Source organism: Pelophylax lessonae (genome assembly GCF_965119305.1).
Source record: "Pelophylax lessonae genome assembly, chromosome: 7".
NCBI lineage: Eukaryota > Metazoa > Chordata > Amphibia > Anura > Ranidae > Pelophylax > Pelophylax lessonae.
In genome coordinates this window covers 174,967,759-174,985,752 of record NC_138774.1, presented here as the reverse complement: position 1 = coordinate 174,985,752, position 17,994 = coordinate 174,967,759, and the positions used below count along the sequence as shown (strand labels likewise).

General features: G+C 46.4%; 2 protein-coding genes across 2 annotated transcripts in view; one reads left to right on the top strand and one right to left on the bottom strand.

The window, feature by feature from the left end:
- The window catches only part of GARNL3 (GTPase activating Rap/RanGAP domain like 3), a 264,692-nt gene that overhangs the window by 224,050 nt on the left and 22,648 nt on the right, over positions 1 to 17,994 (top strand). Inside the window, exons 23-25 of the mRNA XM_082263321.1 lie at positions 15,187 to 15,345; positions 16,131 to 16,197; positions 17,497 to 17,604. Of these exons, the coding sequence (XP_082119447.1) occupies positions 15,187 to 15,345; positions 16,131 to 16,197; positions 17,497 to 17,604 (334 nt within the window). The remainder of the gene's footprint in view (positions 1 to 15,186; positions 15,346 to 16,130; positions 16,198 to 17,496; positions 17,605 to 17,994) is intronic.
- LOC309559886 (sulfotransferase 1C1-like) overlaps positions 3,724 to 17,994 on the bottom strand; it is a 231,890-nt gene continuing 217,619 nt past the window's right edge. The window contains exon 7 of the mRNA XM_082263320.1: positions 3,724 to 3,735. The gene's annotated coding sequence lies outside the window, so the exon portion shown is untranslated. The remainder of the gene's footprint in view (positions 3,736 to 17,994) is intronic.

Genomic DNA, 17,994 nt, shown 5'->3' with positions numbered 1-17,994 from the left:
TTATTTTCACTTATCTGTTGTTGTACGTCTGGTTCATGGTTCCGTGACATTAGGACCAAGCCATGAATTCTGACGGTACAGGGCCATCCTCACTACCCACGCTGGTTGCCAGACTTGATCAGCAGGATCACCTGTTGGGTCAGTTCGCCGTGGCGTTGCAAACCCTGCTTGAACGCACGGTTCATTTCGCTCCTGTTGCCGATGGGTCGGTTGTCGCTCCTGGGTCCGCTCCTACTGCCGCTCCGGTTGTTGCGCCAGAGTCTACCCCGACACCTGTTGTTGCGCCCGCGGTGTTTCGGGGTATGTCCGGTTCTGCCCCCCTTCCACAGCGCTTTGGGGGAGAGCCAACTCAGTGCCGAGGTTTCCTTAACCAGGTGGGCATTTATTTCGAGTTGCTGCCACATGCCTTTCCTACTGAGAGATCAAAGGTGGGCTTCTTAATCTCGCTGCTCTCGGACAAGGCCTTGGCCTGGGCCAGCCCTTTATGGGAGAACAACAATCCGGTGGTTGCCGAGTTTTCCGGTTTTGTTGCTTCTCTTCGGAAGGTATTCGATGTGCCGGCTCGTGCTGCCTCTGCTGCGAAGCTCCTTATGTCCATCAGACAGGGTTCACGATCCGTAGCTGAATACGCCATTGAGTTTCGTACCCTGGCAGCAGAGGTGGGCTGGAATAATGAGGCTCTGGTCGCTGCTTTCTCTCATGGTCTCTCGGATGCCTTGAAGGATGAGGTTGCAGCTAAGGACCTACCAGTGGAGCTCGAGTCTCTTATTTCTTTCCTGATTTTGATTGACACCAGACTCAGGGAGAGACCTTCCTTTAAGGAGAGTCTGCGGAGGCCTCCTAACAGATTGGCGCCTACCTTTGTTGTCCCACCCGTGCCTCCCTCTCCTCCCACGCCTCCTGGGGATGACTTGTCTGGGGGTGAACCCATGCAGCTGGGGTTTGCTCGCCTGTCCGAGGGGGAGAGGGTACTCCGGAGACGCGAGGGCCGATGCATGTACTGTGGTCTCGGTGGGCATTTTCGGTTGGCATGTCCGAACCGTCCAGGGAAACGCTCGCACCTGAGATCCTGTCGGGGGCAGATCTTGGGTGGAGTCTCCTCGTCCCCGGTTTCCCGTGTTGACAAACCACTGATCACTGTTGTCCTTTCCTGGGTCGGGGGCTCGGTGACGACCCAGGCGTTGGTGGACTCTGGTGCTGGTGGTTTGTTCATTGATAGTGTGTTCGCTGCCGCCAATTCCATTCCTCTGCAGGCTCGAGGTTCTCCTCTGGCTCTTGAGGCGATAGACGGCAGACCCCTTCTGCCGCCACACGTGACTCATGAGACCCTTCCAGTGGGGTTAGCCATTGGTGCCGTCCACAGAGAGTCGGTCTGCTTCCAGGTTATTTCGTCTCCACACTACTCGGTGGTCTTGGGGTACCCCTGGCTCCAGAAGCATAATCCGATTTTCGATTGGAGATCGGCCGAGATCCTCTCGTGGTCACCGCAGTGTGGGACTAGTTGCATCCATGGGCCTGTCAAGTTGCTGTGTACTTCCTCGGACTCTCTGTTGCCCCCTGAATACGAGGAGTACCGGGATGTATTCGATAAGGTGCGCGCGGTTGCCCTACCTCCGCACCGCCCATACGATTGTGCCATCGAGTTACAATCTGGTGCCGTTCCTCCTCGTGGCAAAGTCTATCCACTGTCGGTAGCGGAGAATGAGGCCATGGAGGAGTACGTGAGGGAGGCGCTTTCACGTGGCCACATTCGCAAATCCTCGTCCCCGGCAGGGGCTGGATTTTTCTTTGTGAAAAAGAAGGGCGGTGAGTTGAGGCCTTGCATCGATTACAGGGGTCTCAATCGCATCACGATCAAGAACGCTTACCCGATACCCTTGATTTCCGAGCTGTTCGATCGCCTTAAAGGGGCCACGGTCTTTACCAAACTCGACCTGAGGGCGGCATATAACCTCGTAAGGATCAAGGCGGGCGATGAGTGGAAGACCGCGTTTAACACCAGGACCGGTCATTATGAATCCTTGGTTATGCCCTTTGGGCTGTGCAATGCGCCCGCAGTCTTTCAGGAATTCATCAACGATGTTTTCCGTGACCTGTTGCAGCAGTGTGTGGTGGTCTACCTGGATGACATCTTGGTATATTCTGAGTCCATGGAGACCCACATTCTGGATGTCAAACGAGTGTTGCAACGGTTACGAGAGAACAAGCTGTTCGGTAAGCTTGAGAAATGCGAATTTCACCGATCCCAGGTAACCTTCTTAGGTTACATCATTTCCGCTGAGGGGTTCTCCATGGATCCTGAGAAGGTTTCGGCTGTCTTACAGTGGCCCCAGCCCAGTGGTCTTCGCTCCCTGCAGCGCTTTTTGGGCTTCGCCAATTATTATCGGAAGTTCATCAGGGACTTTTCCATGCTAGCCAAGCCTCTCACGGATCTGACCAGGAAGGGCAGTAATTCCCAGGTCTGGCCGCCCGAGGCCATCCGAGCTTTTGAGGCTCTAAAGTCCGCCTTTGTGTCGGCTCCGATTCTGTCGCATCCCAACCCTGGGTTGCCCTTTGTCCTCGAGGTGGACGCGTCTGAGACGGGAGTAGGCGCCCTTCTGTCTCAGCGTAGAACACCAGAGGGTCCTCTGCTTCCTTGTGGGTTTTACTCCCGGAAACTGTCTTCCGCGGAGTGCAACTACCAGATTGGTGACAGGGAGTTATTGGCCATCGTGCAGGCTCTTAAAGAATGGAGGCACTTGCTCGAGGGTTCGGTGGTTCCGGTCCTCATCCTGACGGACCACAAGAATCTGACCTACCTCTCTGAGGCCAAGAGATTGACACCACGTCAGGCCAGATGGGCTCTGTTCTTGTCACGTTTTAATTACGTGGTCTCCTACCTACCCGGTTCCAAGAACATCAGGGCTGATGCCTTATCACGGCAGTACTCCGACCTGTCCAGGGAGGAGTCGATTCCGACTTCGGTCATACCTCCGAATCAGATCCTGGCTGCCATTCGCACCAGCCTGACCTCTCCCCTGGGTGAGCAGATTTTGGCGGCTCAATCTGGTGCTCCCTCTGGGAGACCCAACGGCAGATGTTTTGTGCCTGAGGAGTTGCGCACTCGGTTGTTGCGAACCTACCATAACTCCAAGACCGCGGGGCATCCTGGAAAGAATCAGCTGTCCTGGGCTGTTTCACGTCTGTTCTGGTGGCCTTCCCTACGTTCCGACATCGCCGCATATGTAGCGGCATGCTCCGTTTGTGCCCAGAGTAAGTCCCCTCGGCACCTTCCGTTGGGCCTTCTGCAACCCTTAGCCACCGGGGAGCGCCCATGGTCACACCTGGGGATGGATTTCATTGTGGACCTCCCTGCATCCCGAGGCCATACGGTCATTCTCATGATTGTGGATCGGTTTTCCAAAATGTGTCACTGTGTTCCTCTCAAGAAGTTACCCTCTGCACAGGAGTTGGCCACGATTTTTGCCAGGGAGGTCTTCCGGTTGCACGGTTTGCCCAAGGAGATTGTGTCGGATCGGGGGAGTCAGTTTGTGTCCAGGTTCTGGCGCGCCTTTTGCTCCCAGTTGGGGATTCATCTCTCCTTCTCCTCGGCCTACCACCCTCAGTCCAATGGGGCCGCAGAACGATCCAATCAGGCCTTGGAGCAATTCCTTCGTTGCTATGTCTCCGATCACCAAGACAATTGGGTTGACCTCCTGCCTTGGGCTGAGTTTGCCAGGAACACGGCGGTGAACTCTTCCTCTGGGACGTCTCCCTTCATGGCCAACTATGGGTTCCAACCTGCCGTGTTACCGGAGGTATTCTCTCCCCAGGATATTCCGGCTGTGGAGGATCACCTTTCCGTCCTACGTGCTTCTTGGGTACAGATCCAGAAGTCCCTTGAGGTCTCTGCGCAGCGCCAGAGACTCCAGGCTGATCGCAGACGAGCGCCTGCTCCTTCCTACCAGGCCGGAGACCGTGTATGGTTGTCCACCCGCAACCTCAACCTTCGAGTGCCCACTCCCAAGCTGGCGCCTCGCTTTGTTGGTCCCTTCCGAGTGCTTCGCAGGGTAAACCCGGTAGCCTATGCCCTTGCGCTTCCTCCTGGCATGCGGATCTCCAACGTGTTTCATGTCTCCCTGTTGAAGCCACTGATGTGTAATCGTTTCACTTCCTTGGTTCCTCGGCCTCGTCCGGTCCGAGTGGGCAATCGTGAGGAGTATGAGGTGAGCAATATCCTGGACTCACGCCTGGTCCGCGGTCGGGTGCAGTTTTTGGTTCATTGGCGTGGTTATGGTCCAGAGGAGCGTTCCTGGGTTCCCTCCGCAGATGTCCATGCTCCTGCCTTGCTCCGAGCCTTCCACGCACGCTTCCCTCAGAAACCGTTCTTTACTCCGCGGAGGAGGGGCCCTTGAGGGGGAGGTACTGTCATGGTCTTACCTTCTTGCTGTTCTCCTTCGTTTGACATGTGCTGGTGGCCATCTTGGTTTCTGGGTTTCTTGTAGCCTCCCACCCTGCGGCTCCTCCTTCCCACTGGGAGGAGCTGGATGCCTAGCTCATATATATATGGAGGTCTGTGGCTTCAGTTCCCTGCTTGGTCCTCCTGTGTTCACATGCTACTAAGACTGCTGCTACTTCTGGTTCCTGTTCCTGGCTTCGTCTGACTACCCTGTTGGTTCCTGATCCTGGCTTCGTCTGACTACCCTGTTGGTTCCTGATCCTGGCTTCGTCTGACTACCCTGCTGGTTCCTGACCCCTGGCTTCGCAAAGACTCTGCATCGGTTTCGCCATCCGTTTGGACTTTTGCTTTATAGCTTGTTTTTCAATAAAGCTGTCTTATTTTCACTTATCTGTTGTTGTACGTCTGGTTCATGGTTCCGTGACAGCCCATTACCTTTTTGACCTGGAAGGGCGCTAATGCCAGAATCTTGCCTCCAGAAGCTGTCGAGGCTTTCCACAAGCTCAAGACAGCCTTCCTGTCTGCATTCAATTTTGACATCACCTTCCAGCCCGGGCTCCCAAGAATGCTCATACTGATGCCATGTCCAGATCATTTGACGTTGCTGACTCAGTGTCATATTGAATCTGAACCTATCATTTCTGCCAACTGTTTCCTGGCCTCCACTCATCTTCATTCTCCACGTATCCCTCCCGGTAAGACCTTTGTGGTGCCCTCCCTTCGCCCCAAGCTTCTCAAATGGGCACATGACTCTAAACTCTCTGGACATCCTGGTGTGCTACGCACCTATGCCTTCCTGCAGTGTTTCTACTGGTGGCCCTCACTCTGGAAGGATTTGTAAGAATATGTCCAAGCTTGCTCCATTTGTGTGCAGTCTAAGTCCTCTACATCAGCTCCAGCAGGTCTCCTTTTACCTCTACCTGTTCCAGATGTACCTTGGCGCTGCATCTCTATGGATTTTATCTCTGAACTACCCTCCTCAGCGGGCTCCACCGTTATCTGGGTGGTGGACAGGTTTTCTAAAATTTGTCACTTAACTCCACTTACAGGACTACCGTCTGCTGTCACTTTGGCTTCCATCTTCATTGGGGAAATCTTTTGTCTCCATGGTATGCCCTCACACATTGAGTCTGATAGAGGAGTTCAGTTTACGGCCCGCTTCTGGAGAGCCCTGGCCACATCATTCACCAATAAAGTTTGACTTCTCCTCAGCTTTTCATCCGCAGTCAAATGGACAAAGGGAAAGGGTTAACCAGAATGTTGAACGGTATCTTTGTGCCTTTATTTCTGCCCATCAGGATGATTGGGTAGACCTTTTTACCCTGGGCAGAATTTGCCCTCAATAACCAAGCTAACGCCAGCACTGGTAAGTCTCCCTTTTTCATGGTATTTGGCCGCCATCCTTCAGAACCATTTTCTGTTCCGATCTCTGCTGAGGTGCCGGCGGCCGCATCAATCTCTCAATTCTATCTGGGCAGATGCTTCCAAGAATTTACATCCGGCAGCTTCCAGGTACAAAGTAGCGGCAGATCGTCATTGCCTTGTGAGCCCCAACATTCTCCCTGGTGATAAGGTTTGGCTCTCTACCAAGAATATCTGTCTCCGAGTACTTTCTATGAAATTTACTCCCTGTTTCATTGGTCCCTTTACAATTCTTTGCCAGGTTAACCCTGTCGCTTTTAAGCTCTGTCTCCCGTCACATCTAAAAATCCCCAATGTTTTCCATGTTTCTCTCCTTAGACCATACATCATCAATAGGTTTTCTCATCCTATTCGTCATCCTTCTCCAACAGCCAGTACTTTGGATCAGTATGAAATCAAGCAAATCTTGGATTCTAAATTCTCCAGGGGGAGGCTCTTGTATCTAGTTGACTGGAAGGAATATGGTCCTGAGGAGAGATGTTGGATTACTTCTACTGAAGTTTCTGCCCCTCGTTTGGTGAAATTTTGTCATCAGAAGTTTCCTCTCAAGCCTGGCCCCGTAAGAGAGGGGGTACTGTCACAAGTTAGCCTGTAGCTTTGTTTGTATACTCTTACCTCCTTGCTGCAGTGCTTCAATCTTGCTTCTTTTTATATGTGGTGTTTGGCTTCTCTGTTCACCTATGGACATCGCCTGCTCCACTGTGGGTTATATCCTTTTCCTGTCTGTTACTTCCTAGGTCACCTCCCTGTTTGCTTCCCTATATATACACATGCTCAGTGCACTGCTCCTTGCTTGAGTAACTTCACTGTTCTCTGAGCTCCCATCTGTATACCCCTAGGCTATTGAATCTGATTCACTGTGTAACGACCTCGGCTTTGTTTTCCCGTTGGTGTTTACTTGCTGCCTGTCCTGACCTAGGCTTGTCTCGTGGATATTCTTTTGTCTGCTGTTTACTCTGCACACACCAGCAGTCTCCGCATCTTTAGCTGGGCCTACCTGGGGGCCACGACCTGGTTCCAGCCTACTGCAAACCCATCCCCACCATCAGGGGCCCCGGTGAAGAAGCAGGCTGGTGCTTAGACTCAGTGCCCTGGGGAATCCTGAGCTGGGGATCTACAAGGGCTCACTTCCACAGACCCGCTGACAATCTCTTTTATAGATGGGGATGTAATTCAGTCTATGATTGCCTGAAGACAGGGGGAGGTGACGTTATGCAGTTGGGCTGGAATATTAATGTTAAGAGGCTGGTATGAAATTATTCCAGGGCTGGTTTTTATCCCCAGTCCGGCCCTGGATATACCCTATGTGACCTTACACATTACAGGGAGGGGTGTAAACATCAGGAGATTGTGGCTAACTACAGCCGGAATAAGCTACAGGACACAGTTTCCATAGTGATCCCAGAACTAGAATGAAGCTTGCTAAGAACCTAATGCGCATGCGTGACATTAAAGATCGGACTACCAGAAAGGGCGGAAGTAAATTGCAAAATAGACTCAGAAGTCAATAGTTAAAATGGCGCTGGCTTACCCCAGGAAGAAGGATTTTTAAAACTGCTGCAAAATAGTAAGAAACAAATGATTGGGGGTTATTTGTAATGTGGAATGTGTAGGAATACATTGCCATACTGCCTTTTTTTTCTTCATAGGGGTTGAGTTTATTTCCTCTTTAACCTCCCTGGCGGTATGATTCTGTCAGGAATTACATACCAAAAGCGGTACAATTCTTTTCATGGAAATTTGGCGTTATGTATTATAGGCCTACAATTCTTAGTAATTACTGACTTAAACCTGACCAAAACAAGACTCTAGTAGACATCCCAGATGTGATAAATTTGAAACACAAACGCATGAATTATAATCAAATCAATAATATAATTTTATTATTTAATATATAATATATATAATAAAATTATATTATTGATTAGATTATAATTCATGCATTATATATTATATATATATATATATATATATATATATATGTGTGTGTGTGTGTGTGTGTGTGTATATATATATATATATATATATATATATATATATATATATATGTAATATATAATGCATGAATTATAATTGAATCAATAATATAATTGTTACATAGTTACATAGTTAGTGAGGCTGAAAAAAGACACAAGTCCATCCAGTTCAACCTATGATGTGTGTGTGTGTGTGTTTGCTTTTAACCGTACATTGTATACCCCTGTATGTTGTGGTCTTTAAGGTGTCCATCCAATAGTTTTTTGAAACTATCAATGCTCCCCGCTGATACGACTGCTTGCGGAAGATAATTCCACATCCTTACCGCTCTTACAGTGAAGAACCCCTTACGCACTTTAAGGTTAAACCGCCTTTCCTCAAGTTTTAGTGAGTGGCCACGTGTCTTATTGTATCTCCTTTCTCTGAATAGTTTGTTCCTTATGCTAGGGTCGCCAGTACAGTATTTGTACATTGATATCATATCCCCCCTCAATCGTCTCTTCTCCAGAGAGAATAGGTTCAGTGCTTGTAGTCTTTCCTCATAGCTGATGTCCTCCATTCCCCTAATTATTTTTGTTGCCCTTCTCTGGACTTTCTCCAGTTCCAGCACATCCTTCCTGAGGACCGGTGCCCAGAACTGAACAGCATACTCCAGATGTGGCCGGACCAGAGTCTTGTAGAGTGGAAGAATAATCTCTTTATTTCTGGAGTGAATCCCCTTTTTTATACAACCCAGTATTCTGTTGGCTTTGCTTGCAGCGGCTTGGCATTGCATGCCACTTCCAAGCCTGTTGTCTACCAGTACCCCCAGGTCCCTTTCCATCCTAGACTCACCCAGAGGTTCCCCCCCCTAGTGAGTAGCTTGCTTTCTGGTTTCTGGCCCCCAAGTGCATTACTTTACATTTTTCTACATTAAATCTCATCTGCCATGTAGTTGCCCACCCCGTTATTTTGTTCAGGTCTGCTTGCAAGATTTCCACATCCTGCATAGAAGATATTGGCATGCCTAATTTAGTATCATCTGCAAATACTGAGATTGTACTAGATATCCCCTCCTCTAGATCATTTATGAATAAATTAAACAGGATTGGTCCCAGGACAGAACCCTGGGGGACCCCACTTTCCACACCCGCCCAATCAGAGTACTCCCCATTAATCACCACCCTCTGGACTCTCCCCTGGAGCCAGTTCTCTATCCAGGTACTCACCTTATGGTCCATACCTATCTTCCTTAGTTTGTACAGTAAGCGTTTGTGGGGAACGGTGTCAAAGGCCTTTGCAAAGTCCAGATACACCACATCCACAGGCTTACCTTTATCTAAGTGGCAGCTCACTTCATCGTAGAAGGTTAATAGATTGGTTTGGCATGAACGATTTTTCATGAATCCATGCTGATTACTACTTATAATACCGTTTTCATTACTAAAGTCTTGTATGTGGTCCCTTATCATCCCCTCCAAAATTTTGCAGACTACTGATGTTAGGCTGACTGGCCTATAGTTACCCGGGATATATCTCGGCCCCTTTTTAAATATTGGTACCACGTTGGCTTTTTTCCAATCAGCTGGCACCATACCTGTCTGTAAACTATCCTTAAAGATCAAGAATAATGGTCTGGCAATCACCTGGCTGAGCTCATTAAGAACCCTTGGGTGCAAGCCATCCGGTCCTGGGGATTTATTTATGTTAAGTTTCTCTAGTTTAGCTCTAAGCCTATCCTCTGTTAGCCATGGCGGCACTTCCTGAGGTGTATTATTTAGTTCGGCCTTACAAGCGGGGTTCGTGTAGCCCCCCGATTCCTTTGTGAAGACTGAAGAAAAGAAATTATTTAACACTTCCGCCTTTTCTCTGTCCTCAGTGGCCATTTTTCCTTTATCATCTTTTATGGGGCCAATGTGTTCTGGCCTCGCTTTCTTACTGTTTATATACTTAAAGAACTTCTTGGGGTTCTTTTTACTCTCCTCCGCTATATGTCTCTCGTGTTCTATTTTAGCCGCCCTGATTTTGTCTTTACATTTCTTATTACACTCTTTGTAGTGCTTAAATGCTGCCAATGACCCCTCAGTCTTGTATTTTTTGAAGGCCTTTTCTTTAGCTCTAATATACATTTTTATGTTGGAGTTTAGCCACCCAGGGTTTAGTTTTGCTCTTTTAATTGTGTGTGTGTGTGTGTGTGTGCATATATATATATATATATATATATATATATATATATACACACATATATACATATATATATATATATATATATATATATGCATATGTATATATACCGGTGTATGTATATATATATATATATATATATATATATAATATATAATATAAAATGTGTTATGTGTTTTGTGCAACGTTTTTTTTTGTTTTTTTGAATTTCCCTCCCTAGTTCCGCTCCCATGCAGCATTGCTGCTGCAGGGAACGGAACTAGGAAGTCATCACACCGACGGAGGACGGAGGAGCGGCGGGACTCTCGGCTGGCGGTCACAGCAATGAGAGATCATCGCTGGATCGCCAGGACAAGGTAAGAGACACCGCTGCGCTCTCTTCACATCCACCCCGAGCGTGACTCAGGGTTACCGCTCCTGATCAACCCCGAGTCACGCTCGGGATTACCACCAGGGAGGTTAATGTCATAACCTATGTTCTCATTAATGGTGTTCTGGACATTGTCAGTTCTCCTCAGTGCTGGTGTCATGTCTTCTCTCTCTTCCTCCTACTGCTAATGTGTCATGACATCTGTCTATTCTTCTCAGTGCTGGTGTCCTGAATTTTGTCTGTTATTCTAAGTGCTTATGTGTAATGGCATCTAGCTATCTGAAAGTGGTTGTAAACTAGGGATTGACCGATTATCGGCAACACCGATTTATCGGGGCCAATATGCACTTTCCCCGATTATATTTCGGAATCGGCCTTTTGATTTACCGACATTGCCGATATTTAGGGAAAGTGCTTGTACTGGAGTGATGCCTGCAGCTAGAGGCATCACCCCGGTACCGGCGTCCATAGCCAACGGTCAGCTGTCTTGTAATGACAACCGATGCGGCTGAGAAGCCATTCGTCTGTCATTACAAGGAGCGGGAGGGGATGTCCCCCCCAATCCCGCCGCCTTCTACGGCTCGCCCGGATCTCCCGTCCCACCAAGAGACCAGGGCATCCTACCTCCACTGCCGCCGAAGACCCAATCAAAGCCACATTCAGCTCTGATCGGGTCTCCAGGGTACTCGGCCCCAAATTCAAAAAAACTGACCGCATTCAAAACAGGCAGACGTGGCATTTTGAATGCTTTTCAGTGCCGAGGAGGGGTTTGGGGTCTTTTAGACTCCCAGATCCCTCCACAACAGTACCTTTTGGAAAAAAAATATTTTTTTTTTACATGTCCGAAAATATCGGCAGATATTGTCCGATACCGATATCTGATGACCAAAATATCGGTATTGGTATCGGCATTAAAAAAACAATATCGGTCGATCACTATTGTAAACCCCTGAATTAAAAAATGAACAAAGCATATCCTTCTATAGTGTGTACTTGCCCCAATCCAAAGCATCTACTGTGATTCCTGTCTGCTTTCTTCTTCAATCTCTATCTGCTTGATGCACTCCTCACAGTTAATCCCGACACCAGGGAATCCCAAGGGATCCACCCCCCCCCCCCCCCCCCCATGAAATGCTGCTTTAAACTCTGTACTTTAAACAACTGTTGATGAGAGTGGGCTGCATTTATTTTATCTATAGTCCAGCATTGTGGACAGGTAAGACCGTGTCACCCTGTATCTCTGACTGTTACTGTAAAGTGGAGCTTTGTTTGAATTGTATTCACCTCTCAATGTAAACTTTTTAAACTTGGTGCTAATGTTCAACCACTCAAAGCTCAGTCTCAGATGGGTGACCAGTCGATACATCACACCATTGGTTGCCTACTTTAATGCTAATTTCACTGAGAGCCCTTAAGCCATGAGAATTTGTTGCAGGACAGTCTACTCCTCGGCTAGCACATACTTCTTACGGACATGCTTACCCTTTACTGCACCCTATTCTGTGTATACCCCAAAGGAGAACTCCCCCAAGTATACCTATTGGTGAAATGGAACCAGTGCAAAATCACAGGTGAACATTCCCTCTGCTGAAGACCCACACAACACTCAAACCCATACAATCTGTGTCCTATTTGACTAAAGAAAAATTCTCTGCATATATTTTACATTTGCTCAGAAACAGCCTTCTCTGTCCAGGCCACACCTCTTCTGCTACTCGCATTTTTCAGCTGGAGACAGATCCCAATATGCCAGTCCAATAGGATGGAAACACAGAAGAGAATGAAGAGGATAGTAAAGCAGTATTGAAGGAAACTGCCGAAGGTTTTTCTCTCCCAGTTTGCCAGTATATCGAAGAAGAAGCTTCACCCAATATGCTTGCTAATGTTGAAAAGCTTGCATGCCTCTGTCTGCAAATGCTGTTGTGCAAGCCGACTCGCCTCCTTCTTGCCCTGCCCCTTTGGATACAGAGACCCACAAAAATCTGCAAAACATCCCTGTTCGTGAACAGAATCTGCAGTTTGTGACAACTGGGTCACTAATGAAAGTTCCTATTGAAGATGTTCCTTCACCAAAGATTCTGCAAATAGAAAGTTTTTGATGTTCCTAAAAGCTCTCTTTAATCTTGTGGACCCAGTCCTGCAACCTTGCTGTATTTTCAGTATGTCATACTTCAGCCAATTGGACTAGGACAATGAAGAACCAACACAAAGATTTGTGAATGAAAAAATACCACTGCAGCAAACGAACTTCTAGTTTAAATGGGTTGCGAGCGTGCTGTTTAGCACGCTCATAGTTTATTTATTCTTCCTCTAGATTTGTAACTGAGAGTCCATACGGGAATATGGGCACAAAGCTAGAGAAAGGCTGTGCAGGAGCCTGACATTGCACCCACAATCTGCTGATCGTGGGTGCAATGCTCTGCAGGCTCCAGTAAGCAAAAAATAATAAATGCACTTTTTTACCTACACAATTATGTGCATTTATTTCTATTTTTTTGAAAGGTGAACTTATCCTTTAAGTGCTCTTAAAAGTTTTAAATTTGGGTCCTAGCATTGTCCATTCTTTTTTAAAGGCTTCTAGATTCACTCTTTCTTGTAAACACCTTACTTCAAGGTGTATCTCTTATTGTGCCTCCCTTGCAGCACCTTGTGCTCCTATGGGATATCAACTCGGTTGCCTCTGCCTAAAAGAATATCAGAGATATCCCCCTGGAAAAAATATATTTTTTGGTCACCAGCACATCTGCCAGACATGTTTCTAAACTGGTAGCCCTTTTCTGTAAAGAGCCTTTCCTCACACTTCACAATAACAAGGTTGTCTTATGTCCAAGACCCTCCTTTCTCCTGAAGGTTGTCTCAGCATTCTACATCAATGAGGAAATATTGTCCTCCCATCCTTATGCCCTGCTTCTAAGCATCCAAAGGAAATCTCTCTACATTGCCTGGATGTAGTCCCAAACATTACAGTATACATCAAAGCTTTTGTTCTAATCAGAAAGTTTAATTCTCTATTTGTCCTGTTGTCTGGACCATGGACTTTGCAAGGGGCACCCTGCTTCAAATTCCACTATTACACAATGGATACTAAATCTGATTGCATGAGCTTCCATTCTCCTACTGTGCTTTTACATGACCATTCTACCAAATCAATGGGAGTTTCCTTTGTCACCTGCCTTTGTAGCCCAGTTCTGTAATGCTGTCATCTGGTCTTCAAATCATACCCTTTACAAAATTTTACCAGGTTGACGTCCAATCTTCTGCTGATGCAGCTTCCAGCCACAAGGTTCTTAACCACTTGCCGACCGCCGCACGACTATCTACGTCGGCGGTCAGCCCCTCACAGGCAAACTAACGTAGGGCTACGTTGCTTGCTTGTGAGGGTCTAGGGAGCGAGCGCGCGCCCCCCGGGGCGCGCTCCCGCGTGGTCACGGACCCCCCCGCGCGTGTGACCAGCGGACCCGATGTCCGCCGGTCACTCGGCGATCGGCGGGGGAGAGGGAGAATGTCAGGCAGCTTGTGTAAACAAACTGCCTGTCATTCTCCTCGCTGCAAAGACACTGATAAAACGGATCTGGTATGTAGATCCGTTGATCAGTGTCCTTACAGCTAGAGCCACAGCCAATCACAGTAGAAACCACGCCCCTAGGGACACACACAGCCCCTCCCTTCCAAATAAAGTTAACCCCTTCACTACCAGTGTATTTTTACAGTAACAGTGCATATGTATAGCACTGATTACTGTAGAAATGTCACTGGTAACCCCAAAAGTGTCAAAAATGTCAGTCAAGGGTCCGATCTGTCCGCCGCAATGTCGCAGTACCGCAAAAAAAATCGCAGATCGCCGCCATTACGCGTTAAAAAAAAAAACAACAAAAATGACAAAAATCTTTCCCTTTGTTAGTAAACGCGATAACTTTTGCGCAAACCAATCAAAATACGCTTTTTGCGATTTTTTTTACCAAACATAGGTAGCATAAAATAAATTGGCCGAAAATTTTTAAAAATTTTGATTTTTACATTTTTTTTGGGGGGAATTTCATATAAAAAAATGTGAAAAATATTGCTATTTTTGCAAAATTGACGCTCTTTTTTTGTTTATAGCGCGTGATCAAAAAATCGCACAGGTGATCAAATACCACCAAAAGAAAGCTCTGTTTGTGGGAAAAAAAGGACGTCAAATTCGTTTAGGTACAGCGTCGCACGACCGCGCAATTGTGCGTTAAATTCACGCAGTGCCGAATCGCAAAATACCCCCTGGTCGGAATGGGGGTAAAATCTTCCGGGGCTTAAGTGGTTAAAAAGGCTATCTGAGGTTGAGTTCTCTGACCCTTGTTGTTGCCACATTTCTGTTTACCTCATTGTGGCCCACCTTTCCTATTCACTGCTTGAGACTTCCAATGATGTATGGGTATCTCACCTGCATACTGCACGATTAGGATTAGAGGAATTATGATTAGGATAAGAGGAATTTTTACTTACCTGTAAAGTCCTTATCTTGGAGTACAGTACATAACACAGAACATCCTTCTTTAAATCCCTTGCTTTACTCTTCATTGCTTGCTAAAAAACTGAGGACTCATAGAGTGAAGTCGTGTTATAGGGGAAGCACCCAAGGAAAATGTCCTCTAAAGCTTTGCCAGTGTCCAATCACCTGAAGGTACACTCCTTTAACCTATGGTATTTGAAAATTCTACCCCTTGTCCTGTACTATACAGCAAGATATGGAATTTACAGGTAAGTGAAGATTCTGATTTTTTTACGCAGTGCTAGCATCATTACATGTCTACTCTGTTCAGTTTGGGTGTCTGTCTTGCAGGAGATATGCCTCTCTGACCCTCCTGTAGTGATGACTTTGGTTGATGGTCCAACTGGTGACAATGACAACATGATCTGTGTGGCCTACCGACACCAGTTTGATCTGGTAAATGAAAGTACTGGGGAATCGTGCCGACTGCATCATGTTGATGCGAGTAGGGTAAGCTACCAAGCTTGTGTTACTGTGTAGGTAAAAGCAGAATGAATGTGGCTTGAAGAAAGCGCACAGGCTGTAATAAAAAAAAATGCCACCAGTCATGTAGAGTGGCAAAACAGCTGGCAACATGCATGGTGATTTTATTCAGCCAGAAGTCACAGAACATTATTAGTTTATGCTTTGAAACATCAAGTTCTCCTACTGAGTTATTTCTAACTAACCACGTAGTTATACACAGGGGAGGGGAGGATGTGCCCCTCAGATACATAGAGTGGTGAGGGGCATATGCTCTTACATACGTGGAGGGGGGGTGGGGGAAAGAGCTGCTTAGATACACGGAGGGTTGAAAGAGAGGTGTGGTCCTTAGATACGTGCAGAGAGGTATACAATATGCAGTTTGGATATATGGAGGGGGAATATGGTTCTTGGACACATGAAGGGTGGGGGAAAAGAAGTGCTTCTCAGATGCATAGTAACATGGAAATTAATTCCCTACCAGGTACACAGAGCCAAATTTACTATAACAGTGTCTGCCATCAATTTTTGACACTCACTGAGAAGCCACCCTTTGTCTTATGTGGATAGGAAGGTCATGACATGACTGAATACATGGATACATTTTCTCTGGCATGGATGGATGTGTGGTAATGCAACCAAACAGATTTCATTGCTAGATCACTATCTGTTAAAGTTCTTTGTCAGTTTTTCTTCTTGTACTATACATCAAAGCAAGATATATGGAAAATCCATCCAAAATGTCCAGCTACTCTTCCACATTTTCATTCCAGGTTCATTTTGTTGCAGCAATTGATGTTTATGAAGATGGAGAAGCTGGATTACTGCTCTGCTACAACTGTGAGTGATTGGGGGGGGGGGGGGGATAGAGGTGCTCTGTGATTAGGGGCAATATATAGAGCTCAGCTGTAAGTGTTTGACATTAATAGAGGTGTTCTGTGACTGGAAAAAGTTTATGTTAGGGTTGTTAAGTATTTTATCCGGTGCTTGAAGGTGGATCCACTGCCTGGAGCTGAGCAAATCACATTTTTTAGACATCTTTAGAGCTGGAGTGGAGCTGAAATTAGAATATGTTACATATGAACTTATCATCCTACTATTGTCATATGTGGGAATGCCTCAAAAAATGATTCCTTTATTTGCATCAGTAGGAACTCTTTGGATTTTGGCCATATACTCCGGCAAATCCAATAGATTACTGGGTCTTCGGGCAACCGAAGTACTGAATTTATGATTGGAATAGTGAGTCTCCAGTCAGACAGGGGCTGGAGTGGCAAGTCAGGGTTAAAGAAGAGGGAGAGCTAAGAGAAGAAGGGTCCTCTGTCCATCAGCATCTCCCTCTGGCCATATCCTCAATAGGTGGTGGGGAGGCAGATTGTTGCCTGCATATTGTAACTATTGCTTGTTTGTTGCCAGTGTAGTCCATACCATTTGCCAAAAAAAATGTTAGTACTGAGAGGACCATATTACTATAATCCCCTACAGAGCTGTCATTATAAAACCACACCCCACCCTAATTCACTGCAGTGCAATAAGTGTACCTCTTTTACCCCACGTGTTTGATGCAGCTTACATAGTACACCACTATCTGCTTCTCACCAGTCTTTGGTATATACAATAGAGCTCCACAGGATATGATTAAAATTTGTCCTACTGTCATTATCTTTTTTAACTATTTAGTTCCCCATTACAATAGAGTTTGTAGCGCCATGTCTTTTCAAAAACACCCTTCAGATGTTTATATAGTCAGAACAATTTTAAATTCATTATTTCTCCCTTCTGGAGATATTACAGAGATTGGTCATATTGCAGTAATCCTGCATCTTCAGCTGGCATCTAGTACAATTTGTCATCTCTGTGTGGGATGAGAAATGTGTATTTATATTAAAGCAGATTCTCAGTGTGTAATTAACAGTGAGTACCCAAAACACAAGATGTCACAATAATCCTACTCAGGCAGTGATGGGATGACACCACAGAATAATAATAAAGCATCTGCTGCTTCTCTGGCGATGTAACTGAACAGAACGTATGCAGAGGAAAAGATGATTCCTCACATACACATGTATACATTCTATTATGTATATTTATACAATAGAGAAATGTCTCACATGCTAATGTCACCTTCTCTCATTTCAGACATCTGTTGCTACAAGAAAGTCACTCCGTTCAATGGAGGAACTCCGCTTATCCAGCCCTCTGCTTCTGATTTCCATTTCAGCTGGAATCAGGTCCCCAATGCTGTTGGTGAGGCTATACTCTCACATTTACTGCAAAATACAGAGAAAACTGTGGATTTGGTGGTCATTTCAGTCACTTAGAGCCATTGTTTGGAGGCCTGTCTCTGCTTCTGAGACCTCATATAAAGCCAGAGGTGGTGTTGTTGCTTGGCACTTGTTTTGGCACTGTGAATCTCAGATTCTGAAAGCACACAGGTGAAATATTTGGCAGAAGATATTGGAGTCAGTTGGGGAAGGGGTCAGGAGAGTATGGCTTTATGGTAGTAGAGTAATCAGGAGAGTATAGCTAAGTTTAGAGGGAAGCATAAAACCAGTATAGGTAGGCTTATAATGCTATGGGTCAAGAGAGTAAAGGTAAGTGATGGGGAAAGCATCAGAAGAGTATGAATAGATGCTA